Raw genomic sequence first — 23,786 nt, 5'->3', positions numbered from 1 at the left:
ACACTTGACGCGTCGACGCGTCTTGCCGCGCACCGAATCCCCACGCCCAAACTTCCACCCCTCGCACACCCATCACCCACACCCGCAATGGACGACAGCACCGTTGAGCTCACCGAGCGCTTTGAGCGCTACTGCGACACGAAAGACCACGAAGTCCCCTCCGATGTCCTCACAGAATTGCAATTGATGCTTCGACTGTATTCTATTTCGCCCGAAGAGCTGGACTTCAAATGGCAGGCTTACAGCATGAAGATCGGAGGGGAGGAGAACAGGCTGGATTTGAAAATGGCGAGGGACTTTAAGAAGAATATCCAGGATGCGTTGGAGAGGGAGAGTAGGGGAAAAGCGCAGCAGAGGCATGATGCGAAGAAAGTTGCGCCGACGCCGCGCCCTGCGAAGGGTGCGGATATGTATGATATGTGAGTGTACTGGGATGTATTAGAGGGCAGCCATGCTAAATGTGGACAGGCTGGAGGGATTGGTCCAAAACACGCCGCGTCCCGGTGCAATGAAGGGCGTTAATGGCAGCACGGTAAAGCGGAAGTCGAACTTCGAGACTCCCGCTAGCAAGGCTAGCAAGAACCATGAGATGAGCTCTCCGGGCGGCGTACTCACACCCACGGGCGAGATCAATGGTGGACCGTACGCATCTCTCCTCATTCCACACCACTCTGTCTAACAGCCTCTAGAGTCTTCGACTTTGCCTCCCGTGCAAGTGCTGGCGACATCACTGAGCAACTCAACGGGGACATTTCTCTCCCCGACCCTCCCGAAGAACCTCCCTCTGAAGCACGCATCAAGCTCAAAGCCAACACCGACATGTCCAAATTCTCCTACAAGACAATGGCCATGAAGCTCTCCGAAGCCTCTGAGGTCCTCGACGACCGCATCGACGAATTCCGCCAGTTGCTCCAAGAACACCTCAATCTCGACGACAGCGCCTTCGGGAACCCCTCGCTCCAATCGCCTAGCGAGGTCATAGCGGTAGGACGCATTTGCTCCGACACCAGCGAGGGGAAGCTGAACACCGCATCGATTGTGCTAGAAGGCTCACGACGCTGGGGCTCTGGTCGACGTGTTCCTTTAAGGTTAGACACGGTGACTTCGTACAACTTCTTCCCTGGTCAAATTGTCGCCCTCCGTGGCACCAACGCCTCAGGGGACACCTTTGTCGTCTCAGAAATCCTCTCCCTCCCTCTCCTCATCCAGCCTGCTTCCAGACCGGACGAGCTAGACCTCTACAATTCCCGCTACCTCGACACTCCTGAATCTGACCCTTCAAACCCACGACCTCTTACGATCTTCATAGCCTCGGGACCCTACACCACTGACCAAAATCTCGACTTTGTCCCATTGCAAACGCTCCTCGACAACGCGGCCAATGCATGTGCTGACTCTATCATCCTTGTCGGCCCCTTCCTCGACGCAGAGCACCCGCTTATTCGCACGGGAGACTTCGATCTCCCACCGCACGTTACTTCCCCAGACCAAGCGACCATGACAGACGTCTTCCGACACTATATCTCCTCCGCTATACAATCCTTCTTACAGCGCGTACCCACCTGCAATGTCATTCTCGTACCCAGCTTGCGCGACGCTCATCACCACCACGCCGCTTTTCCGCAGGATAAATTCATCAAGAAGGATTTAGGTTTAGGGCCGGCGGGCAAGATGGTTCAGTGCGTTACAAATCCCATGACATTATCCATGAACGAGTTCATCGTTGGCATGTCCTCGCTAGACATTCTGGATATGCTGCGGAGAGAAGAGGTAGTTGGTGGGAAAGCGCGGGCGGTTAATCTGTATGAGAGGGCTGCGAGGAATGTCATTGAGCAGCGCAATTTCCTCCCGCTTTTCCCTCCGATGGCACGGGAGAAGATGGGAGCTCCTGCTCCTGTTGAAGAGAAAGTTTTCAAGAACGGCGCCGCCGCAAATGGAGAAGCGGACGTAGAGGAGGACCAAGCGCCCAGTCCTTTCCTCCCTCTCGGCACAATGCTAGATATCAGCTATCTCAAGCTGGGCGAGATGCTCAACGTGCGTCCCGATATTCTGATTACGCCTAGTGTATTGCAAGGCTGTGTAAAGGTACTTTCCCCCCTCCCGGCTCCGGATTCCTCTCGGATTGCCTTGAAGGTATGCATGCTAACGCATCACGTAGGTCGTAGAATCCGTCCTAGTAATCAACCCCGGCACGCTCAGCAAGCGCCGCGCGGCAGGCACGTATGCGCGCATGGTCATACAACCCGCAAATGTGAGCGCGGAGGAGAGGAAGAAGGGCTTCGCGGTTGCACATAAGCTGTGGGAGAGGGCGAGAGTGGATATCGTGAGGATCTGAGTGACTGGGCATCAAGTCGAGCTGCTACTGCGGCATGTAGGTAAGATGCAATGTCGTTTCTGGATGCGTCGGTTTGGGGGTTGACCTTGGATATCTGCATCATGAGTGAGGTTCGGGAGTCGGGTCATTGTAATGGATTGGAATGGTATACTATTGAACGATGCACGAGACGCACAGTGTCTCGAGCGGGTTGCTGAAAATACTGAGAAGTGTAAACTCTGCGTACTTGAATATGCGTGTCTATTCGAAATATCGAGACGGCCCCAGCGCCTTCGAAGCTTCCATAGTCAAGAAAATCATGCTCATCCACGCTACTATGCTATCCTAGGGGCAAACAGTTTCAAGTACAGCAAATATACATAAACTACAGGTACTATAACAGACGCCGCAACCCCGAATCCCAAAAACAAAACTCCATGGATACAATGCGCTTCCTTCCGACAATGTCCAACTCCCAAAGCAACAAGATAACTTACAAAATATACACTCCTCTTATCACACAGCTCCTGCGGCGCAGTAAATCCTACACTCTCCCCACACCACTCCTCATTTATTCACTCATAGATATAACAATTCCCATCCTTCGTCGGACTCATCGCATCCCTAATCATAATATCCGGCTCGAACTCAAAGTGCATAGTATCATTCAGAGTCGCGTTCCGACTAGGCGGTGCTACAAAAACATCTTGTCAGTTACATTCTTTCTCTCTCCCGTTTCCTTCCAGTCATGTAGTAAGAGTTCAAATTCAACGCGCGAGCAAGAGGAAAGGAAAAGGGGGTCATTCAAATACGTACTGTTTCTAAGCGTCAGGGTGCCATCCAAGGCATACTCCCTTGTGGGGAAGTCCAGCGCCTGCCAGATGGAATATAGGCGGTCCACCTGCGCGTGGTGGAACCAGAAGAGCGGATCGCCGGGCGAGGTGAAGAGGTCGTTGTCGATGCCGGAGATGAAGGAGTGGCCGGCGAGATGCGGGCCGCCGAAGAAAGAGGGCTGGAAGGCGTGGATGCCTGGGAGTTCGTTAGGCTTTCTCGATTCAATGGTGTTTGGGCAAGGCTAGCGCTGGGATCGGACGGGATGGCATGGGAAGGAGGGCAACTTACTTGTCCTGTTAACAAGCATTGATGTCAACGCCGAGTAGGTAGAGCCCTGGAGGAGCAGACTATTGTTGAAGTCACGGATGATGTGGCGAGGATTGTACCCGAGGCCATCGGCGCGGGGATTCGGGTTGACGGGCAGCCCGTTGCGCACAGGCATCTGCACGACGGGCCCGAGATGCAGCTCCCAGTCCACAAATGGGCCCTCGAAGATGTACCCGCCGCCCGTGCCGGGAGGCGTATACAGGCCCGGTGGGTTATCGCCGGGGATCGGCAGAGGCTGGAACGTTCCATTGCGGTCGGGGATGTACCTCCCATTGCCCGAAATCGATGTCGCCGAGCCATCGTACAGCGGATTGGACTTGAGCGGGAGCTCGGCGTACCGGGACCAGTCCCAGTACGGCTGGTATCCGGAGTAGCCGCATTCCTCGCGGAGGGCGGTTTCGAAGAGCCGCACGAAGTGCCGGTGCCAGGAGAAGAAGAGCCCAGTGGCATGGATCAAAGGGGTGTTGATGATGTGTGCCGCTTCGAAGTCGTCGAATCGCGAACGCGCGCCGGGGGCCTTGGCGGGATCGATCTTCGAGGGTAGAGTGTGGAGGCATTTGACGGCTCCGATGTAGTCTAGACGAGTCTGGTTGTTTAGATCACCCCTGTAGCGTGGAGAAGCATATTAGCTGTTTGATCGTATAGTAAGAAATGAAAAAGGGTTAGAGGGAAGGCATACCATTCTTTGCGGACGGCAAGTTTGTCGGCTGTACAGGAACCATTTTGTGGGAGGCGTTCCTTAGTGTTGTCTCTGTATTCTTTGACGAGCTTGTTCATCAGTTCAGGGCTGGCATCCACCGCGGTGAAGCTGAGGGCTAGAATGGCGAGTGTCGCCAGAAAAATGATTGAACGAAACATGCCGCGTCAACGACGTCGACGTCAAATGGTAGGGAATATAGAAACGACAGTGGAGCTTTGAGAAGTGCTTTCTTGGTCCTGTCTGTAACGATTGCCAGACAAGAGACATTATAAGTACCCTCCATGGAAGCCATCAATGTTTTGACGCCTAGTACCGTACATGCCGTTCTCTACACACAGCTATTATTGGGATACGGGAGGCTTGCAGTCAGCCACAATGTTGGATTGCTCAAGATCCTATGCGGCTGAGTATACGGCCGTGAGGCTCTAATGGGGCTACAATGGGGCCATTAGCTACGTCATTTCGTCCCTATGACCCATAAGACTCACACTGATCCTTTCTTGCTCCTGAGGTTGTCAAAGCTTCTTGAAGCCCCGAACAACGACTGACTCAACTGTTCCTCCATCTGGATGAGCACGCCTACTCCAAAGCTACAGTAACTTTGATAAACACCAGATACCAGCGTACCGCGTACCGCGTACCCTCACCCCGTGCTGCGCCTTACGGAGCAACCGCTCGACCTCGGAGCTGGACGACTCGCACCATGTACCGCACCATGGAAACATGCCGCCGCAGGACATCCCCGACGCCATTATCTCAGGTAATAAGCACCTCGTATGTCTACCAAACTCAGCCTCCAACATCGGGACTCCAAGCCTCACAGCAGGCGGCAGCGTTCGCTCCTGACGAAAAGGCAACGACGGAGCTCGCACAATCCATCCCGCGAAGGAATCAGCTCGCTCTTAAACGAGCATCCGAGGCAGATAGAGCAATGTGGTGGCATCGGAACTTCGTCGGGGCCGCGATCGAGGCTCACGCTGACGGGAGACATTGTGCCTCCGCCGCGTACGATGCGCTGTGTGCTAAGGCTGGCACATGGGGCGTGCCGATCTACATGCACCCGACGTGGGACAAACCGCATGGCTGACTCCCGCAAGGCGTTGAAGGGCGGATGTGTCCGAGTCAATCGGTGTAAGCTTCAGCGCGGGGGTTTAGAGCTGAAATGGCGACATCGGCCTCTATTCCCCCCCCCGAAGCTGTTCGCCGATGTTGTGTTCAACTGATTTTCTACGCCTGAGACTGTCATCGGCCACACGGGCGAGAAGCTGTTGTTTATGCCGGAGCGATGCTACGATATAAGCACCCGCTTCACCAGAGCGCATCGTGTACATCGTTACCCATCCTTTCGAGCTAACGAAAAGACCGGTGGTTCGAGCGGGACGTAACCGGTGAGACGTTGAAGATAATTGCGGTGCATGCAGTGCGTTCTGCGTAACGTTGGAAGAAGCTTTCGTGCTCCTCTTAGTAAGCCTTGCATTAGGCTATATGCAGTTTAGCGCTGCTTACCACCACTCACAGTGTTTCTTGCAGTTCCCTCTCAGTAAGCGTCTCTCCACTCGTACTCCCCCGCCAAGCCCGAGCTTGCAAACGTGGACTCCGGGGGTCAAACGGGTGCTCCCAGTGGTTAGCTCATAAGACGGAGATAACACGATCGACACGAGCCGCAGCGAGAACCCCTGGAGCATACCGAGCGGTTGGGACTGGTCTGACAGTCTTATTTGTCAGGACTTGTGAACGCTTACGAGCCGTTGAGGTAGGAACCATGTAGTTGGGTTCCACACGCACACGCTCTACATGTGGCTTACGACCTTATCGCCACCCTGGCCCGGTGTAGAGGGGGCGTGAGAGGCTTACACGTGCTAAACGCTGACCTTTTCGTAGGAGAGAAGACCCCCTACTCTTGGCTACTACCTACACACTGAGCTGGGGTGGCGATTGCATTCTCTTGTCAGCCGAGAAAAGTCGAGCACGATAAGGCACAGCATAGGATACGGAATCGGTACTCCCCCCACACACACGTGCATGTACAATCTGTTGAGAACGTAGCCTTGGCTGTGTAAATCCTATGCAACTCATTCTACATTTGGTGCGGCCCGGGGCGTTGCTCCACATGTCTTATCAAGCCGCGCATGAATCCCCCAGTCCTCCGCGAGGTCAGTTCTTATGAATTTCCTCAGCTCCAGCGAGAAACACACGGTTTCTATCCAGCACCGCTCGGACGCTTTCCTGGTCATCCTCATGGGGCAGGTCTAGTCGAGGCGCCAAGCCCCGATTCAGCATGACAAAGGCCAGATGGCGGTAGCTCTTAGGATACGCAAGCACCTCCTCGGTCATGGTGAGCGGTGAGTCCCCCACATTGACTCCTGGGAAGCAGCTGACAAGGCGGTCGCGCACATAGGTGGATTCCAGGCTGAGCATGTGCCATTGCCCGGCGGCATCGGAGCTCTTCTCGAGCCGAGTCGCGAGACGCATGTGCGAAGCTAATTCGTAGTCGACGCCGCCGAGCGTCAGCGAGCTGGTGACGAGGCAGAAGGCCTCGCTGATGGCGCGGTGGCCGTTGACGTGGATGGAGACGGGGTCGAAGGAGGTGTGGATAATGTTGACTTTGCCCTGATGCACTTTCGCCGATCGGCTTAGGAATCCATCTATATCGCCCTCGTACCTGGTGTGCATCCACGTGGATTAGCTATAGGATAGACAGAAAAGAGTATGGGATAGGACATACCAGGCAACATTAATGTACGTCTTAGACGCATTGGGGTGGTAGGCGGCACGGCACAGGTCCCATTGGGCGGTGTCACGATGGAAGCGCTCGCGCTTGAGGAGGTTGGCGATCTTAGCGATATCCACCGCTGCAGTCGCTGTCGTAAGGGAATCCGATTCAATCATGGCCGTGGTAGTGGTTGACTAATTAAACTGTCAGATATTGCAAGGCGTTAATGAAATAGTGGGTTGACTCCGGTACCCAGGAAAAGAAGACAGCGACCTTCATTCTGCTAAACGGCACCCTTTTCCCTTATGTTCCTTGTGCGGCCTTCTTCTTCAGCTTTAATGAAACTAGTGTAACGCCGCTTCGTACCTGTGCTCGTGTTGAATTAGCCTTAATCCTCGTGGTGGCCGCGACACCGTACTAGTGAAGTTGGCAGCGGCTGTGGCGTGGTGCGCCTTCTACGCCGGGCCGACCCGAGCTAACCATCGTTGAAGTAAGCAAGCACTTCACTTCATGTCAACACTCCGGGTGATCCTTTGAAGCGCCAGGTATACATGTCAGTTTTCGCCCGTATCTGTGCAGTAACAGGCATTCGTGCCATTTTTACAAGCATCTATGCGGTTTCAGTTGATTGTGGAATCCTTAACGTTGAACACTGCAACGAACCCCAGCATAGGACGTCTTTGTCGCACAGAGAACGAAACACTGCTCTCCACTCCACCCTATACACCGTCTCAGCTAAGATATAAGCTTACATTCCCCATCTGGAGAAGGCGAGCTGATAAGAAGTGAATCACTCTGATTGCCTGCTTCCACGCTCGCACGTACCAGTCTACTCGGGACTTCCAGAAGCAGCTGCCCAGCCTATGGAGGCCTACGAGTCCAGTGATAGTTACCAGCATGAACGAGTCTTCAACATGAAGTCTCCAGAATGGGGTCCGAACCGGACCAACTTCTGGTCCCGACATTAGCAAGTGGCCAGGATTCCGGCGTGGTGAGCACGGAGCAAAGCCTTGGCCATCCCTCCGCTGAATGTGTCTGGCGAAAGAATGAAACCATTGAAGCAAGACACGCGTACACCGGCTCCATCTCCAGTGCACAACACTCACCGATGAAGTGCTCGGAGTCATCTTCATCAGGATAGATCGCCGTAAGCCCTCGCCGTGCGAGATAAGCCTTCTCCACGCGAGTCGTATATATGCTGGTACAACGATGACTTCTGCCTCCTCTTTCTTCTCCTTGACTGCCCCAGCAATCAGGAGAAGTCTGCTTATGCTCTCTTCAAGCAACAGACTTGGTTCCGCTATGGCTTCTCGCAATCATGTCGTCCTTTTCCCACACGAGCAGACGGACCTACTGGGGGCAACGCACGACTTAAACGTGCGGTCCAAGACGCGTCCCCAGCTCCGCACCTTCCTCAATGCGGCTTCGGCCGTTGTCCATGAACAGGCCGTTGCCTTGGATGGCTCTGAACGGGCGAGCATTGGCGAGTTCGAGGATCTCGTGGAGCTCGCCGAGCGACATGTCAGGCGGCATCGTTCAAGTGTGGTCGCCGAAATAATCCTCTTTACGACGATTCAGATCGGCCAGTTGGTAGTGTACGTCGTTCACGCCTAGGCTAAAGTTGGTCCACTTGAAGTTTGAACTGACATGATCCTAGGCTTGCAGAGGAAACTCCTTCAATCTTGTCGGCCACGTCGCTTCCTGTTGGATTCGGTGTTGGATTGATAGCGGCGGCCGTTGCCGCTACGGCCAGCAATGCAGATGCAATCGTCACCTTGGGCTTGGAAGCGGTCGCTATTGCCTTCCGTCTGGCTATTGACTTGCAACGGACCGCCAGGGACATTGAAGATTCGGACGGCGAATGGGCGCGCGTCGTCTCCGGCTTCAGCCAGGAGGAGCTCCGAGAGCGAGTAGAAAAGGCCAACGACACGCTACGACCACTCCACCGCGCATATATCGGCCAAGTCTTACCGGCGAGCGTGGTCGTGTTCGGGCCGCCCTCTACCTTGGACGCCCTTGCACGGACACCGGATTTTGCCAAAGCCATTACATCCCCTCCTACACCTATCCGGTGTCCTATGTACTGTTCACATCTTCCGCCGGTCGATGCCGCTCGGATAGTGGGCGTCTCTCCATGCCTCGATACATACACCGCTGAAAGACCGATGTATTCAGCCCACTCTCTCACCGGATGGCCCGCGGCCACAACTCTCGGTGAGCTATTGCGCCTCGCAGTTTCCGAGATCGTCCACAAGCCATTACAGATCGAAGAAACAGCTCGAGCCGTAGCAGTGGCACTCCAAGAGACAGGCAAGTCTGACGTCGTGCTTACGACAGTCGGCTCGACCTGGGATGCCTCCGAAGTGCGATACATATTCCAACAACACGGTCAGGTTCTCCACATTGAGGAATCGGCGCCATGCCCAAAGCCATTTGGCGAGGATGTCGGGAGCATACCACCGGATGCAATCGCTGTGGTTGGAATGTCTGGACGATTTCCTGAAAGCGACACGCTGGACGAGTTCTGGCGCCTATTGGACACTGGGACGACGACCCACCAGGAGATTCCGTCATCACGCTTCTGCGTAGATGACTTCTACGATCCATCTCGCTCGAAGCACAATGCGCTCTTCGCGCGCCATGGGTGTTTCATCAAGAAGCCCGGCGACTTTGATCATCGGCTGTTTAACATCTCGCCTCGCGAGGCACTACAGATGGACCCGGTGCAGCGCATGCTGCTTATGACGACATACGAATCGTTGGAGATGGCTGGTTACGGACCTGCCGCAGCTGCTGGTGGCGAGCAGAATCCGCCACGGATCGCCACATACTTCGGTCAGACGACGGATGACTGGAAGGCAATCAACGAGCAACAAGGCATCGATACACACTTCTTGCCAGGAGTCAACCGCGGCTTCGCGCCCGGGCGCCTATGTCACTACTTCCAATGGGCCGGCGGCTTCTTCAGCATTGATACGGGCTGCTCCTCAAGTGCCACAGGCCTCTGCCTTGCCCGCGATGCGCTTACGACGGGCGAATGCGACGCGGCCGTAGTGGGAGGCGGCACGCTGCTCAATGCCCCTGAGTGGTTTGCCGGTCTGAGCCAAGGGGGCTTCCTCTCGCCTACGGGTGCCTGCAAGACGTATTCGGATCGCGCTGACGGATACTGTCGTGGCGAGGGCGTCGCCGTCGTAGTGTTAAAGCGCCTGGCAGACGCGGTCCGGGCAAAGGACAATATCCTCGCAGTCCTCGCCGGCGCCGCTCGCAACTGCAACGCTGGCGCTGGCTCCATCACGTACCCTGGTGAGCGCGCTCAGGAGGCCCTTTATCGTCGCGTACTGCGGCAGGCAGCGGTGCGCCCACATGATGTGGGCTTTGTCGAAATGCATGGTACGGGAACGCAAGCGGGTGACCGCGTCGAGATGGCAGCGGTGCAGAAGGTCTTCGCGGAGTCGCAGCGGGCGAAGCCGCTCATTGTCGGTGCTGTCAAGGCTTGCATTGGACATAGCGAGGCTGCAGCGGGCGTCGTGTCCATGATCAAGGCCATTCTCATCCTCCAGCGCGATACCATCCCCCCACAACCCGGCCAGCCGTTTACTCTCAACCCGCACCTCACTCCCCTCCTAGACCATGGCATACAACTCGCCAATGGCCAGGCATGGCTACGGGATGGAACGACGCCTCGCTACGTCTTCGTCAACAACTTCGACGCCGCCGGAGGCAACGTGAGTTTGCTACTCCAGGATGCTCCGTCCTTCGCCCTGGCGCCGCCGCCGTCACAGCTAGACGGACGAACGTACCATGTTGTAGTTACGTCCGGCCGCACTACGGCGGCACACGACGCGAACAAACGTCGTCTACAGCAATACGTCAAGGGGCACCCGGACATCCGGCTAGCTGACCTGGCCTACACGACCACTGCCCGGCGCATGCATCAGATGCACCGCGAGGCGTATGTGGCCGCGTCCACCGCAGAGCTTCTGCGTCAGCTGGAACAGCCTACGCCGCCACCGGCTACCAAGGCATCATCGGTGGTGTTCGCCTTCACGGGCCAGGGCGCGCAGCATGTGGGCATGGGCGGCACGCTGTATCGTACGTCGCCCACGTTCCGTCGCCTGCTCGACTCGTACCAGCGCCTCTGTAACGCGCAGGGGCTAGACTGCCAGTTCCTCGACATCATCTGCGGATCGGGAGACGTGACATCAACAGGTGCAGCCACCATCGAGCGCGACTTGCAAGTAGCGACCGTTGCCCTCGAGATCGCCCTCGCACGATATTGGCAGTCACTCGGTTTGCGCCCGACACTGCTCATCGGACATAGTCTGGGCGAATATGCGGCTCTCTGTATCGCTGGTGTGCTGTCAGTGGGCGACGCGCTCGCCTTGGCCTACGAGCGTGCTACACTTATCTTCACCAAGTGCCGGCCATCGGAGGCAGGCATGGTGGCTGTCGCTCTCCCCGCAAATACAGTCAAGTACCGTTTACGGGATTCAGCGGCCACACTGGGATGCGAAATATGCTGCATCAATGGCCCGTCCAGCACTGTCGTCGGTGGTCCCCTCACCGCCATCGAGGCGCTCGAAGTCAATCTGAAATCGGATGGAAAGGCGGCGACTACGCGCTTGCGCGTCCAGCACGCATTCCACACCCGCCAGATGGATCCTGTCCTGGACCAGCTCGAATCGACCGCATCGCGTGTCAACTTCCACCCGCCCACTGTTCCGGTGGCGTCTACTTTGCTCGGTCGGATCGTGCAGCCCGGCGACAACGGTGTCTTCAACGCGCACTACCTGCGTCGCCATACTCGCGAGCCGGTTGCGTTCCTTGATGCGGTACGTGCGTGCCAAACAGAAGGGCTGATTCAGGATCAGTCGCTCGTCGTCGAGGTCGGACCCCATCCCGTATGTATTGGTCTTATGGCTTCTTCGCTCCAGGGAGTGAGCCCGAGCACATGTCCCAGTCTACGTCGCGGGCGTGACGAGTGGGAGTCTATTTCTCAGTGCCTTGCCGCCGCACATCGCGCACAGCTCCCCATAGCGTGGGCGGAATTCCACAAGGACCATCTCGAACACCTCCGCCTACTGAGTGGGCTGCCAACGTACGCATTCGAAAACAAAAGCTTTTGGTTCTCGTACAATAGCACTGCTGCGCCTAATAGCACGCCCGACGGAGTCCCGCGAACTTCGCCCTTGGCCGGCTCAAGACTCTCCTCTACATGCCTCCATTCGATCGAGCAGCTGCGGAAGGATGGGACCCGAGTACTGGCGACGTTTACGGCCGACCTGTCCAAGCATGAGCTTGCGAAGGCCATCGGCGGTCACGTCGTCGATGGCGTGGCTATCTGCCCGGCAAGCATCTTCATCGATATGGCGTACACTGCCGCAGCATACCTCGAAAAAGAGAGCCGCAATGTACCAAACACATCTTTGGCCACATACGAGCTGTCCAGTCTGAGCATGCAAAACCCGTTGGTGCTGCGTGAAGATGATGAAGCACCACGCTTCTGGGTGGAAGCAGAGCTCGACCAATCCACCGACATCGTCTCAGTTCGCTTCTTGTCCCAGCGCGGAGAGGGAATTCCGAAGCAGCATGGGTCCTGTTTCATCCGGCTCAGCCAGCCCGATGCGCCCTGCACTCAAGCATGGTCCCGAATGCAGCCGCTAGTCCAGGCACGAGTGCGCAGCCTCAATACCTCCTTACGTCCCAGAGAGGTCCACGCGATGGACCGACGCCTGTTTTACAAGATATTTTCCGAAATAGTCGACTACTCGGCACCCTACCACGCAGTAGAGGAGGCCACCGTGGCGGCCGACTTTCACGATGCCGCCATAGTCCTCCAAATGACACCCTCAGTGCATCTGGGCACCTTTACTTGCAGCCCTTTCGTGATCGACGCCCTCGTCCATGTTGCTGGTTTCCTGCTCAACGCAGACGTACGGAAGCCCAAGAATGAAGTCCACATCGCCAATCACATCGGGTCGTTGCGCATCCTGGGCGATCTGTCATCCTCTGGGCCGTTCCGCGCCTACACTACCATTCGAGAGCAGGATAGCAAAACTGGGACCAGCCTATGCGATGTGTACCTCACTGATAGCCAGGACAAGCTTGTCGCAATCTGCACAGACATATGCTTCAAGAGGCTCGAGCGAGACTTCTTCGCAATGCTGACAGGCTCCGCTCGCGCGCTTCCACCAAGGCCGCGCGTGAAGAGCGGCAGCTCTTCAGCAACACCCACATCTGTATCTACGCCAGCATCGGAAAGCAGTTTGTCGGATATGGTAGACCTCTCAGCGGAACTGTTTGACGCGGTCGCGGCGCGGAGTGGCATCAGCGTGGCCGAATTGAAAAAGTCAACCAGCACGACGTTTGCGGACATGGGTGTTGACTCCCAGATGAGCATCGCTATCCTAGCCGACTTCCAGAAGGCCACGGCCGTCGAGCTGCCGGCGGCATTCTTCGCCAACTTCCCAACTCCAGCTGCAGTGGGGAAAGAACTGGGCAGTCCTCAGCTGGAAGATATTACGGAGCCCGCGCGGACAACCCGAGCGGCATCCCCTGCCTCGCCGAAGCGTAGGAGCAGGAAGCAGAGTCCAGCACTTGCTGGGCCGAGTAAGAAGCTTTTCCAACTCCTCGCTAATGCGCTGGGCCTCGAAACCAGCGATCTCACGCCGTCGACCACGTTTGAGTCCATCGGCCTGGACTCGATGCTAAGCATCAAGATCATATCTGAGTTCCAACAAGAGACCCAGATCGAATTGCCAGCGGCCTTCTTCGCCGACCACCAGACAGTAGCGGCCGTACGAGAGGAGTTGGATGGGGCATTGGAGACGACGGAACCGGAAGGAATACCGCGGAGCCAGTCTCCTGTGATCAAGTCGCATCCTCCTGTCACTCCTGCGGCGAAGACGACGAGCGAGTCGACCCGGCAGCACAAGATCGATAGCGCTGTCTCCCGGGCCGTTTTGATCCAGGGACAGTCGAGGTCTCGCGCAGCTCCGTTGTTCATGACTACCGACGGGTCGGGGACAGTAGAGTCGTACATTCATCTGAGCGCGCTTCCGCAGGGCCGTCGCATTTACGGACTCGAGTCGCCATTCCTGGAGTGCCCGGAGGTGTTTGACCTGTCCATCGAGGAGATGGCTTCTATATTTGTCCGATCCATCCGCAAGATCCAACCGCATGGGCCGTACCTCATTGGCGGCTGGTCAGCAGGCTCTATCTACGCCTACGAGGTCGCGCATCGCCTAACTAGGGAAGGCGAGACCATTTTGGCGCTTATCATTCTCGATATGCGCGCCCCTTCCCTCATTCCTACTACTATCGTCACGACTGATTTTGTCGACAAGCTTGGCACATTCGAAGGCATCAATCGCGCCCGCGACCTCCCCGAGGATCTCTCCGTCAAAGAGAAGGCGCATCTCATGGCGACGTGCCGCGCTTTGTCCCGGTATGATGCGCCCGCCTTCCCCGCCGACCGCCAGCCGCGGCAGGCGGTCGTCGTCTGGGCGCGCCTCGGTCTCGACAATCGGGAGGATGCCCCTGTCGCTGCCATGGTCCGCCCAGGCCTCGATATCGACAAGCCACTGAGCGAAATGACACTGCCGGATTTCGAACGCTATTTTAATTCGTGGTTCTACGGTCGGCGCGAGCAGTTTGGGACCAACGGGTGGGAGACCCTTCTTGGGGATCACATATCGGTGCATACTGTGGATGGAGGTTTGTTTACTGCACCCTTACAAAATGCTCAATCGGCTGATTCTTGTCCTACAGATCATTTCAGCATGATGTGCCCGCCATATTCCGGCGCGGTTGGGACCATCGTCGTCGACGCGGTAGCACAAGCGGTAGCTGTGGAGTGAGTTGACGAACAACCAAAGTGAGCGCATTGAATAATGACTGAATTGAAATGGATGATATCGTCGTTGGAGCGTACTGGAGTCGGCGTGTTGCATTTGTTGCGTAAATTAATGTTAAAAAGTGTCCTTGTCTAGTCGCGTAGAACAATAGATAGAATCATCAAGAAGATAGAATAGAACAGACTTGCCTTTGCGAATTTCCGCTGGTAATGTTAGAATGCGAGATGCAGATTAGATTGTTGATAGACTTATCTTAGCCCTTGTGCCGGTGCTGCTCTAGCGACATCAGCACCACATATCACCGGAGCAGTTGCGGTCCTTTCCAACACGCACATCTGGCGGCACCAAGAAGATGTTTTGAATTCAGAATTGTGATTTTCGTATCAAGCCGAACCCGACACCTCCCATTTCGCATACCGAAGTAGTATAGTCGAGGAAGAAACACGAGCCCAGCAAATGCATATCCGCCGCCTTTCCCATCCCTTTCTGTCGATGTGCACTCAAGCTCGTCATGTAATCATCGCGCCTCCTCCCCTCTCCGTGTTGGCCGTCGAAGTTGTGGGGCGTTTATCGATGCTAAAAAGAGTTAGCCAATGTATCCTCAATATCACATGATTCTCACTGCTGGTAGTGATGCGAGAGGTGGGCGACTGAAGAGCAGGAGTATGATGTAACCGTACCTTGACGAAGCCAATATCAGTGCTCTTCTCCCTGAAGCACTGGCGGCAGATGTTAAGGCCGTATTTGCGGATCAGACCAGCGCGGTGGGTGCAGACGCGGCTACAAGACTTCCGTTAGCCATCATTGTCCTCATTCCTCTGTTTCTGGCCACTGCCGCCGCTCCAACACGGTGCTCAACCCCAATTCCTTATAAAACCGTCGGAGGACAAGGCATTATGGGATATGCGTACCAGGAGCGGGCTCCCTTGCCATACGAGCGCGGACGCGAGTACCAGACGGACTCGTGAGACATTTTGTGCGGTTGACGAAATTGGAGATTGCGGTGTCGCTCCTAGACTTTCGCATCAGCTTCCTCCTCCCGATAAAATGCTGACGATAGTGTTAGATGGCAATACTCACGGAATTGTGTACTCAGAGGCAGGTATCGTCGGTCGGGGTTCGCGTCGTCGTCACGATGGTGTCGCTGGAGTTTCTTGATGTGGAGGCTCGGAAGGCGGGACAACTTTGATGCGGCAGTTAAGCGAGTGGCTCGTGCTGGCCGCCAAGCCCGCAGCGATCAACGGTTATCGGGATGAATTGGAAACTTGCCGAATGTGGCATGTTGACGGCTGCCTGTGCGAGTCTTCAAAGCATGTGATGTGGGTGGTATTGCGATAAAGGTTTATTCATTACATTTGTGATCGAGCAACGTTTCATACGCGTCATAAAGATCGTAAGAAGCCTATCTCAAAGGACCGGTATCATCCCAGCACAAAGCTCATAGACTCCCGAGAACGCAGCAGGCAAAGACATCAACACGCAGAACGGCTCTCACCTCACGCCTCCGACTGAGAGTGTAGTCCCAGCACGCCTCTCTTCTTTCTCCTCGTCGGCGCAGTAACAAGTGCGCTCTTCCCTTTCAGGTCCGAGACACACTGAACATTCGTCGGCTGCCTCGTGCTCCTAGCGTTGTAAGACCATTTGCCCGGGCCATTATTGGCCATGTTTAGCGACGTAGCGCCGCCGTTGAGGACCAACGTCATCTTCTTGTTGTCACCGTTGACCACATTGGAGTGGCAAGTCACACTAATAGTTCCAGACTGTCGAGACTGCCAAGAATATGTGTCGAGCGTGACGACATCGTTGGCCGTCTTGCTGACCTTGACAGTAACCTTCGCTTTGCTAGACTTGCTGGTATCGGACTTCAGGCTGACGGTGACTTCGAAGTCAAAAGAAGTATCTGCATTGACTGTGGGCGCGGTAAAAGTCGCCGTCGGCTGCGCAGCGTTCTGGATGCTAATTGATGGCGAGGCAGGAGATGTCTTCGTCCAGGCGAAGGTAAGGTCACTGTTCGAAATTCCATCCGCCGTATTCGAGGCTACGAGGAAAACCTGCCCGCCCACGCGCTGAACGGCGGTGATTGCCGCAACAGAGGCAACCGGTTCCCTAGCTGCTGGGGCGTTGGGGTCGTCAGGATTGGAAGGAATATCGCTAGGGCTGCAAGTCTTCGCTGGTGCAGGCGGCTTCGGCCCGGGGAACGGATCCAATGGACCGTATTGCTTATCATCGAGGAAATCCCCTTCAACAAGCCCGCGAATGTCCGAGAAGCGGAATGGTGGAGGCTCGGTACCAGGCTGGTCCACCTCCGGCTGGATCCATTCACCCACCGGCATCACATACTGACCAGCCTTGATGCCATCTTTCGTCTCAATAACCGGGTTATTGGCTTTGATTAGGTATTCGCGTGTATATGGGGTTCGACCCGCAACATCTAGACGAGCCTCCCACTTGCAACGATCATCACCAGCTTTGGGGGTGGCGGTTCCGATTTGACGGAATTTCTCCTCTCCCGTGCAGGGGTCGACCTCGATCGCACTGATGGAGACGCTGGCGCCGCTGCAACTGGAGAGGAAGCCGATGAACTGGCGGTGTGTTAGGCTCGAGGTAGTCACGAGAAGGTTACAATATCACTTACACGAAAATCCGCCACTTCGACATTGCCTGCGTTGTCAGTGACGCCGACAAGCGCATCCTCAACTCGGATGTAGTTGGGCACAGTGTCGGACGCGGTAGTCGTGACTTGGACGTTGATGGCTGTGATTTCATAGACTAATATTTCCCCTCCATTCTTAGTCCCGGCATACTCGATGAAGTCTCCCTCGCGGAAAGGGACCATCTTCAGCGGATCAGGAGCACTAAAGTCAATCGCCCCGTTTGGACGGTTCGATTGCGGACAGTTCTCATCGTTATCGGATCGAGGCAGACACATCGGGAAACCGGAAAAGGCGGTAACGCTAGGATTTTCACCATCGACTGGGAAGAACGACGAGTCAGTCTTCTTCGAGAATACTCCATTGGGGTCATTGATGCGGATTGTGGGACCTCCACGAATTTTCATGGTGCCAGCCGCAATATTGATGGTATCAATGTATCCTTGTCCACCCCTGAGACTGAGTCCAGCGCTGACGGAGACTTGCGCTGCAATGGCCTCGCCGTTGACCACGTTGCCGGATACCGAGACCTCGTAGCCATCGGCATGGGCACCGCATAGCTCGGGGAAGGGTTTCCACACGGTAGGAAATTGGACGATAAGGTTCTTTGGGACTTTGATGTTCCAACCATCCACCGTGATGGATCCCCCAGAATTGTACTCTCCGGCATTGGGGGCGTTGCAGCTGAAGTAGGTCAGTAACTACACGTGGCCAACTTGGAGCAAAAGGAGCACTCACTTATCAAGAGTTCCAGTAACTGATAATGGAATGATACCTGGGATAGGCGTCCCCGCAAAGCCCATCGAGGCTAGGGATAGGAGTGACGCAATGCGTGAGAAACGAGCCATCTTGTAGAACCCGTCTGCGTTGAGATAACGGAAACTCTAACGAGAGGAAAAGAAGTGGGAAATTAGAGATTATATACCCATTGCTCAGCTCGCCGTCCAGCGACTCTGCGTTCAATGCGTTTCTACCTCTTAGCCAAGTCGTATCATGCCCTCTAACAGTCAGAGACTTGGCCATTTCCTAAGAACCTAGAAGTATCTTTTCGCTGTGACAAGCTTCTGAAAGCCAGGAAATGGCTCTGGTCTAGAAGCTTCGGCAGAAAATCGATACAGAGGTTAGTGAGATCCGAGGCTAGAGAACCCAAGTCGGTGCAGCCATCAATACTTCCAAGAGCTTTGGCGAGGCTTGACGAGAAAGGCAACAACGAAACAAGGAGTGGGGCTGCCGCTTTGCTCCTTAGCATTCACAGCTGATCCGAATTCTTGGCGTTCAAGGAGCCGCCACACTAAGCTTCTCGCAAATGGGCTTGACACATTCGGGGCTGTCGAAGCGATGATCTTGACCTCTGGGCATTCGCGGGGGATAGATCCTGCGGCTTTCGCGCTAAGAGGAACTTGGTCGGTGAAAGCGGCTGAGATGCCAAGGAGAATTTCGAATTCTAGTCCGCTCCTTGTTACATTGGTAGAGATTCAGGGTCCAAAAGGAAGCCGGTGAGTCGATCTCCCGCTGCGAGATGGGAGTTATGTCGGCGAATCCCCCGACCCGCCGAACAAAGCGAACGAAGGACAGAACGGGAGGATCCGTATCATGAAAGCAGGAACCGGGTCCAGGCACAACCGAAACTAAAGTGAACTGCGTGGACGAAGCAATGAGGGGCGCCTATCAATTAACCGTAGGGCATGAGCGGACCTTGCAGGCAGCTGTGTGATACACGGTAACGTAGAATGCAGGGAAAGCTATTTTTGCTCCACAGAATTCCTAGGTGCCCGAAACGTGCAGTCGGAAAGCTGCGGGGCTGAGCTAAGTATACCGAAAGAGCAGAAAACGTATAGATCGAGAGCGAAGTACGTCGTGGGCGAAGGAGATTGGTAGATGAAAGCGAATAACCTCTTGTGGCAGTTCTAGAGCATGTCCAGCTGAAGGGCTTGCTGAAAAGTTACTTGGCATTGGAGCCATCGAATCATGTCCACAATTGACGAGGGTGCAGAGTCGCATTCGCGAGCGAGGTGTAAAAGCAGAAGGGAAAAGGTGGTGAGTTCGGAGCGGTATGCTCCGCGGCTATTGTGTTCGCCGATGGTGTACAAGACAGATGAGGATGAGGTCTAGAACCCTAGTCGGAGGCTAGGGCGATGTGGCGCAAACACGTGCCAGAAGATCGCTTGGCGTTCCGGATTTAGATGAGCGAAAACTCTCCTCAAGCCACTCTCCGCCGCTACACTCCAGAGGAGGAACACGAACAACGTTCATGGATTGATGGGGCGTTTGCAGTTCTATCTCAGAGGTGGCACGATGGCTGCGGACCGCAGCCCAATGGCTGTTTGGATGCCTTCGCTGCCTTGTTCTATTCCGAACGCGCAGTCCCACCTGCATGCTCCCAGACACACAAGGAGGCACTCCATGTGGATAGAAGGAGATCCCTCTCATGCTGCAAAAGCATAACTCCCGAGCAGCCTATACGCGTCCCAAGGCCCTATCCTCCTCTTCTCATCCCGTCGCCGGAGGGTCTCTACCACAATAGCCGCTTCCTTCACGCCAAAATGCTCAGCAATCCGGCTCAATTGCGCGATGACCCAATCGCGCGACCTTTCTGGACAATTGCGGGACCATGCAGCGATGTAAAGACTGAATATTAGAATATAAGCATCCAGGAAGTGTGGTGTCGTATGCGTATGGACTGATCCCTGACGGTTGACGCCTGACGGTGGTAACTTATGTCGCGCCGCGCCTTCGCAATCGGTCATCTGGGGAACGGAAGCGCAGATCTCCTGGACCATACTTGCGATTGCGGAGGTTGCGTACCTAGGGTCGGCGCTATACTCTCCGGACGGGGGTGTCAAGGAAGAATCTATGATCTCTTCGCAGAGCAAGATCCTCATGAGCCGAAGTACGTTCCACATCTGCGTGACCTGCCGAGTGGAATAAACATCGTAGAAGCCGTCTAGCGCCATATCCCTTTTATCATCCGCAGATAGAAATATTCTCTCATACGACCAAGTCGGGGACGCCTCTAGAGCCACTTGCTCAAGCTGTTTATCCAACTCCATGCATTTCCTAACTCTTTCGTCAGGTGTTAAGGCACCGTCGGGCCTCTCGGAAACCAAGTCCGTCATCTCGATGGAAATCCCACCGAGTCTCCATTTCGGATCCGATACGTCAATGAACTGCGCAATATGTTTCCTGATATCAAAAATTTCGCTCGGAATAGGATCACCTTTACTAAGGCAACAGATCACCGCGTTAAGAGATAGTCTTGCCAGAGCTCGCAGACTCGCATTATCAGTAAAGTGCCCCAGACCTCTCAACTTGACGAGTGCCATTGCGCCATCCACATGAGCCCGATAGGTACCGTCAGAAGCAGTAGCTGGGTTCGTGATCTTCTCAAAGAGGTCGAGAAGAAGAGATGCTTCGAATATCGTCGGCTTGCGGGCGGTCCGGACGCTCTGCAGCGCGGTGTTCAGTTCGTGGATTGCGGCAACGTATTTTTGGCGGCCGAGGTTCCTAGCAGAGGGCGAAGATACTTGGTGCGAAAGAAAGGCTAGGCTGGCTGCATCGATGCTCAAGCTCAGATGTTCGGGCGCCAACCTCGGATCAAAGTACGGATATAAGAAATCCCAGCCCTTGCTAAAGTCGGCGATGTAATAAGCGAAGAACAGCTCTCTGGCTTGGGCTTGTAGATCCAGGGGTAGATGAGACAGCTTGAATGGCGCTTGAGAGCTTTTTGAAGGTGTGGAGGCAGGTCTCTTGGATAGCGCTTTCGAGCGGACGGCTTGCGTCTGGTCCGATATACGCAGGGTTTCTGTGTCTCTGTAGCCAGTGCATTTGAGCCCAACACGAAGGCATGATGTGCATGTCGGCTTTCGCAGGTCACACTAACAGCGTGAGCATAGGCTATAAAGAAAGTTGCCCAAGGGGAGATACCCGAAGCTTCCTATCCCGACACCTTTGGCACGCCTTAGACGGCTTGCCGCGGAATACCATCTCTCAAGGCTGGCTCCTTGCAGCAGATATGGTCACTGGGCTCCTCGTCCACGAAAATAACGGATCATCCCCGGCGGCATCCGGAGTGTTGTTGAGTGATGGGCAGAAGAGACGAGGTGGAGAGGTGCATACCAGTGGCTCAAACTAAGCCCAATCCGGATACCTTTTCGACGCTAACCTATCGCCCATCCCTGGGGCCATGTCATCATTGGCTTTTCTTCATCCGGCCGGAATTTAATAGTTCCTTCCGTCACAGAAAGCTTCTCGATGCCTAATCTAAGAGAACGACTTACCTAGGTAGATAGGCGAACCACGACCGAATTAGGTATCCAAAACGTACATACACCGATCTCATTGTGGTTGACCGGAGAGACTAAGTGTTGCCCTACCTTGCCGTTTTGGGTATCTATATCGTGCAGACATAGTTCAGCTTCATTGCCACTGTGGCACATCGCTCTGCGGTCGGCGGAGGTATAAGTATGAGTCCAAATTCCTCACATCTATACAAATATTTCTCGTTCATCCACTCTCCTAGCCTCAAATAACTATCCACCACAATGTCCTTCCCATACAAGCACGTCCTCCTTATTGGAGCCACCTCTGGCATTGGCGCCGCCATGGCGGACCACCTCATCAGCCAGGGTATTAACGTAACCGCCGTCGGCCGGCGCAAAGACCGACTAGACTCCTTCGTATCTACGCACGGCTCAGACAAAGCCTCCAGCCTAGTCTTCGACATCGCAGACTTAGATTCCATCCCCGCTTTCGCCGAAAAGTAGAGATACACCCTTCATCCCTCTACGAAGCCAAAGGCAAGCTAACCGGCCACAGTGCCTTCAACCAGCACCCTTCAATCGACGCCGTCTTCCTCAACGCCGGCATCCAACACCGCTGCGACTTCTCCCACCCCTCCACCGTCAACCTCCCGCGCTTCAACCGCGAAATAACCACAAACTTCACCTCCTTCGTCGCCCTAACCCACGCCTTCCTTCCCTATCTGCTCGGGAAAGAAGGAAACTCAGGACTCATCTACACCGGGACGCAGATCAGCCTCGTCCCAGCGTACACCATGCCCGCATACAGCGCCTCCAAAGCCGCCCTTGATGCCTTCATCATGTGTCTGCGCGAGCAGCTGCGTGATACGAATGTGAGGGTTATGCATTTGAGTCCACCGCTTGTGCAGACAGAGCTGCATGATGCAGAAGTAGGAGCTGAGGTGGGGAGGAAGATGGGTATGCCGGTGGAGCGGTTTACGGATGAGGCGTGGAAGGAGTTGGAGAGCGGAAAGGAGAACGTCATTATCGGAAGTGTCGGTGGATCAAGCAAGGAGCAATTTAGTGAGATTGTGGAGAGGAGGGAGGAGGCATTTGGCAGGTTGGCAAAGCTACTGAGGAGCCATTAGATAGCTATCCTTCCCTCTTCGCAGCCATCAGCTGCCTATACGTCTCAATTATGCCCTGCCTCTCGACTCCCAATTCTTCCCTCTTTCGCAAACTGCCTACAGCATTTGGCACGTTCCCCACATTGACTCTCGCCCCCTCTTTTACCTTAAATATCTCCCTCGGTACTCTTTCAAAGGTCGGCGGCGCTTGCACGACATCATGTAATCCCTTCCTCTCTTGCCTCCTCTTCTTCAGGTCTTCCCACTCGTCGATCCGTCCATCGTCAACCTCCCCAACCACGAGCTTCCGCTTCCCTTTCTTCTTTTTGCCCTTGTTGCCGGTGATGGTAGAGACATCGGCAGTCCTGTCCTCCCACAAGTCGTTGATCTCGTCGTCTTCTTCCTCCGCCAACTCGCGCTCTTCCTGCTCTTTCTCGCGCAACCGTGCTTCTTCCTTGCGCCAGCCCTCCTGCAGCTTCTTCAGCCTGCGCTCGTGTTTTGTGACTCTGTGGTCGCTGAGGCCCGCGAATTTCTTGGTGTTGCGCGATATGCTGGTAAGCGGTAGGGCCGCATTGACACGCTGCCGGAATTCGGAGAGCTTTTCGCCGGGCATGATCTTCAGCTCTGCGTGCGGTTGAATCTCACTATTCGAGGTCGCTTCCTGCTCGGCTTCTTCTGCGGCTTTCCGCTGCTGTTGTTTCTGTTTCTTGGGCTTGGGAGCGCCATCATCGAGGGCCGAACGTCGTTTGCCTGTAGTCTTGAATGCCATGAGCCGTGCGAAGGCTTTAGGTGTATCGTCCGCGCCATAGCCGTCTACATTCTTCACTTTGCGCTTCTTGTTCCGTGGTGCTGGGTTCGGCGCGCGAGCTTTACCGGCCGGGAGAGGTGCGGCGCGCGATGAGGGCGGAAGGTCATAGCTGATTACTTAGCATGCCAAATAGGGCGCTGTCAAACATGACTTACTGCGACTCGTCGCTGTCGGCTTTCCGCTTGTGTTTGTGCGGCATTGCGGCTGTTCTAGAGTGT

General features: G+C 55.2%; 10 protein-coding genes across 10 annotated transcripts; 4 read left to right on the top strand and 6 right to left on the bottom strand.

The window, feature by feature from the left end:
• Window positions 1-47: 47 nt before the first annotated feature.
• Window positions 48-2,545, top strand: BU26DRAFT_479885 (DNA polymeras-like protein alpha/primase associated subunit). The gene is made up of 4 exons (XM_033825677.1): window positions 48-419; window positions 469-642; window positions 690-2,085; window positions 2,159-2,545. Exons 1-4 carry the CDS (start codon window positions 88-90, stop codon window positions 2,333-2,335), a joined length of 2,079 nt encoding a protein of 692 aa, XP_033687299.1. The 5' UTR covers window positions 48-87; the 3' UTR covers window positions 2,336-2,545.
• A 118-nt stretch (window positions 2,546-2,663) lies between these two features.
• BU26DRAFT_452501 (Di-copper centre-containing protein) lies at window positions 2,664-4,312 on the bottom strand. The gene is made up of 4 exons (XM_033824798.1): window positions 4,155-4,312; window positions 3,437-4,080; window positions 3,131-3,343; window positions 2,664-3,008 (listed from the first exon to the last, which is right to left on the bottom strand). Exons 1-4 carry the CDS (start codon window positions 4,250-4,252, stop codon window positions 2,890-2,892), a joined length of 1,074 nt encoding a protein of 357 aa, XP_033687298.1. The 5' UTR covers window positions 4,253-4,312; the 3' UTR covers window positions 2,664-2,889.
• Window positions 4,313-4,400: 88 nt separating this feature from the next.
• On the top strand, window positions 4,401-5,577 carry BU26DRAFT_516960 (uncharacterized protein). Its single transcript, XM_033828455.1, has 2 exons — window positions 4,401-4,609; window positions 4,664-5,577. The coding sequence occupies exon 2, from the start codon at window positions 4,879-4,881 to the stop codon at window positions 5,260-5,262; it is 384 nt and encodes a 127-aa protein (XP_033687297.1). The 5' UTR covers window positions 4,401-4,609; window positions 4,664-4,878; the 3' UTR covers window positions 5,263-5,577.
• Window positions 5,578-6,329: 752 nt separating this feature from the next.
• Window positions 6,330-7,371, bottom strand: BU26DRAFT_502781 (uncharacterized protein; the record flags this gene model as incomplete). Its single annotated transcript, XM_033826656.1, has 4 exons — window positions 6,330-6,837; window positions 6,901-7,082; window positions 7,255-7,305; window positions 7,369-7,371. 4 exons carry the CDS (start codon window positions 7,369-7,371, stop codon window positions 6,330-6,332), a joined length of 744 nt encoding a protein of 247 aa, XP_033687296.1.
• An 819-nt stretch (window positions 7,372-8,190) lies between these two features.
• BU26DRAFT_529444 (putative polyketide synthase) lies at window positions 8,191-14,747 on the top strand (the record flags this gene model as incomplete). The annotated part of the gene is made up of 3 exons (XM_033830899.1): window positions 8,191-8,483; window positions 8,546-14,604; window positions 14,659-14,747. The coding sequence occupies 3 exons, from the start codon at window positions 8,191-8,193 to the stop codon at window positions 14,745-14,747; spliced, it is 6,441 nt and encodes a 2,146-aa protein (XP_033687295.1).
• A 507-nt stretch (window positions 14,748-15,254) lies between these two features.
• On the bottom strand, window positions 15,255-15,889 carry BU26DRAFT_516958 (ribosomal protein S14). The gene is made up of 3 exons (XM_033828454.1): window positions 15,656-15,889; window positions 15,425-15,524; window positions 15,255-15,320 (listed from the first exon to the last, which is right to left on the bottom strand). The coding sequence occupies exons 1-3, from the start codon at window positions 15,715-15,717 to the stop codon at window positions 15,312-15,314; spliced, it is 171 nt and encodes a 56-aa protein (XP_033687294.1). The 5' UTR covers window positions 15,718-15,889; the 3' UTR covers window positions 15,255-15,311.
• Window positions 15,890-16,171: 282 nt separating this feature from the next.
• On the bottom strand, window positions 16,172-18,298 carry BU26DRAFT_516955 (uncharacterized protein). The gene is made up of 3 exons (XM_033828453.1): window positions 18,134-18,298; window positions 17,380-18,079; window positions 16,172-17,326 (listed from the first exon to the last, which is right to left on the bottom strand). The coding sequence occupies exons 1-3, from the start codon at window positions 18,241-18,243 to the stop codon at window positions 16,241-16,243; spliced, it is 1,896 nt and encodes a 631-aa protein (XP_033687293.1). The 5' UTR covers window positions 18,244-18,298; the 3' UTR covers window positions 16,172-16,240.
• A 1,347-nt stretch (window positions 18,299-19,645) lies between these two features.
• Window positions 19,646-21,466, bottom strand: BU26DRAFT_452491 (uncharacterized protein). Its single transcript, XM_033824797.1, has 2 exons — window positions 21,320-21,466; window positions 19,646-21,270 (listed from the first exon to the last, which is right to left on the bottom strand). The coding sequence occupies exons 1-2, from the start codon at window positions 21,377-21,379 to the stop codon at window positions 19,822-19,824; spliced, it is 1,509 nt and encodes a 502-aa protein (XP_033687292.1). The 5' UTR covers window positions 21,380-21,466; the 3' UTR covers window positions 19,646-19,821.
• Window positions 21,467-21,936: 470 nt separating this feature from the next.
• BU26DRAFT_590706 (NAD(P)-binding protein) lies at window positions 21,937-22,781 on the top strand (the record flags this gene model as incomplete). Its single annotated transcript, XM_033834777.1, has 2 exons — window positions 21,937-22,071; window positions 22,224-22,781. The coding sequence occupies 2 exons, from the start codon at window positions 21,937-21,939 to the stop codon at window positions 22,779-22,781; spliced, it is 693 nt and encodes a 230-aa protein (XP_033687291.1).
• A 4-nt stretch (window positions 22,782-22,785) lies between these two features.
• Window positions 22,786-23,767, bottom strand: BU26DRAFT_529440 (uncharacterized protein; the record flags this gene model as incomplete). The annotated part of the gene is made up of 2 exons (XM_033830898.1): window positions 22,786-23,677; window positions 23,724-23,767. The coding sequence occupies 2 exons, from the start codon at window positions 23,765-23,767 to the stop codon at window positions 22,786-22,788; spliced, it is 936 nt and encodes a 311-aa protein (XP_033687290.1).
• Between the last annotated feature and the right edge of the window lie 19 nt (window positions 23,768-23,786).

Source organism: Trematosphaeria pertusa (genome assembly GCF_010094035.1).
Source record: "Trematosphaeria pertusa strain CBS 122368 unplaced genomic scaffold BU26scaffold_4, whole genome shotgun sequence".
NCBI lineage: Eukaryota > Fungi > Ascomycota > Dothideomycetes > Pleosporales > Trematosphaeriaceae > Trematosphaeria > Trematosphaeria pertusa.
This window is presented reverse-complemented; position numbering and strand designations above follow the sequence as displayed.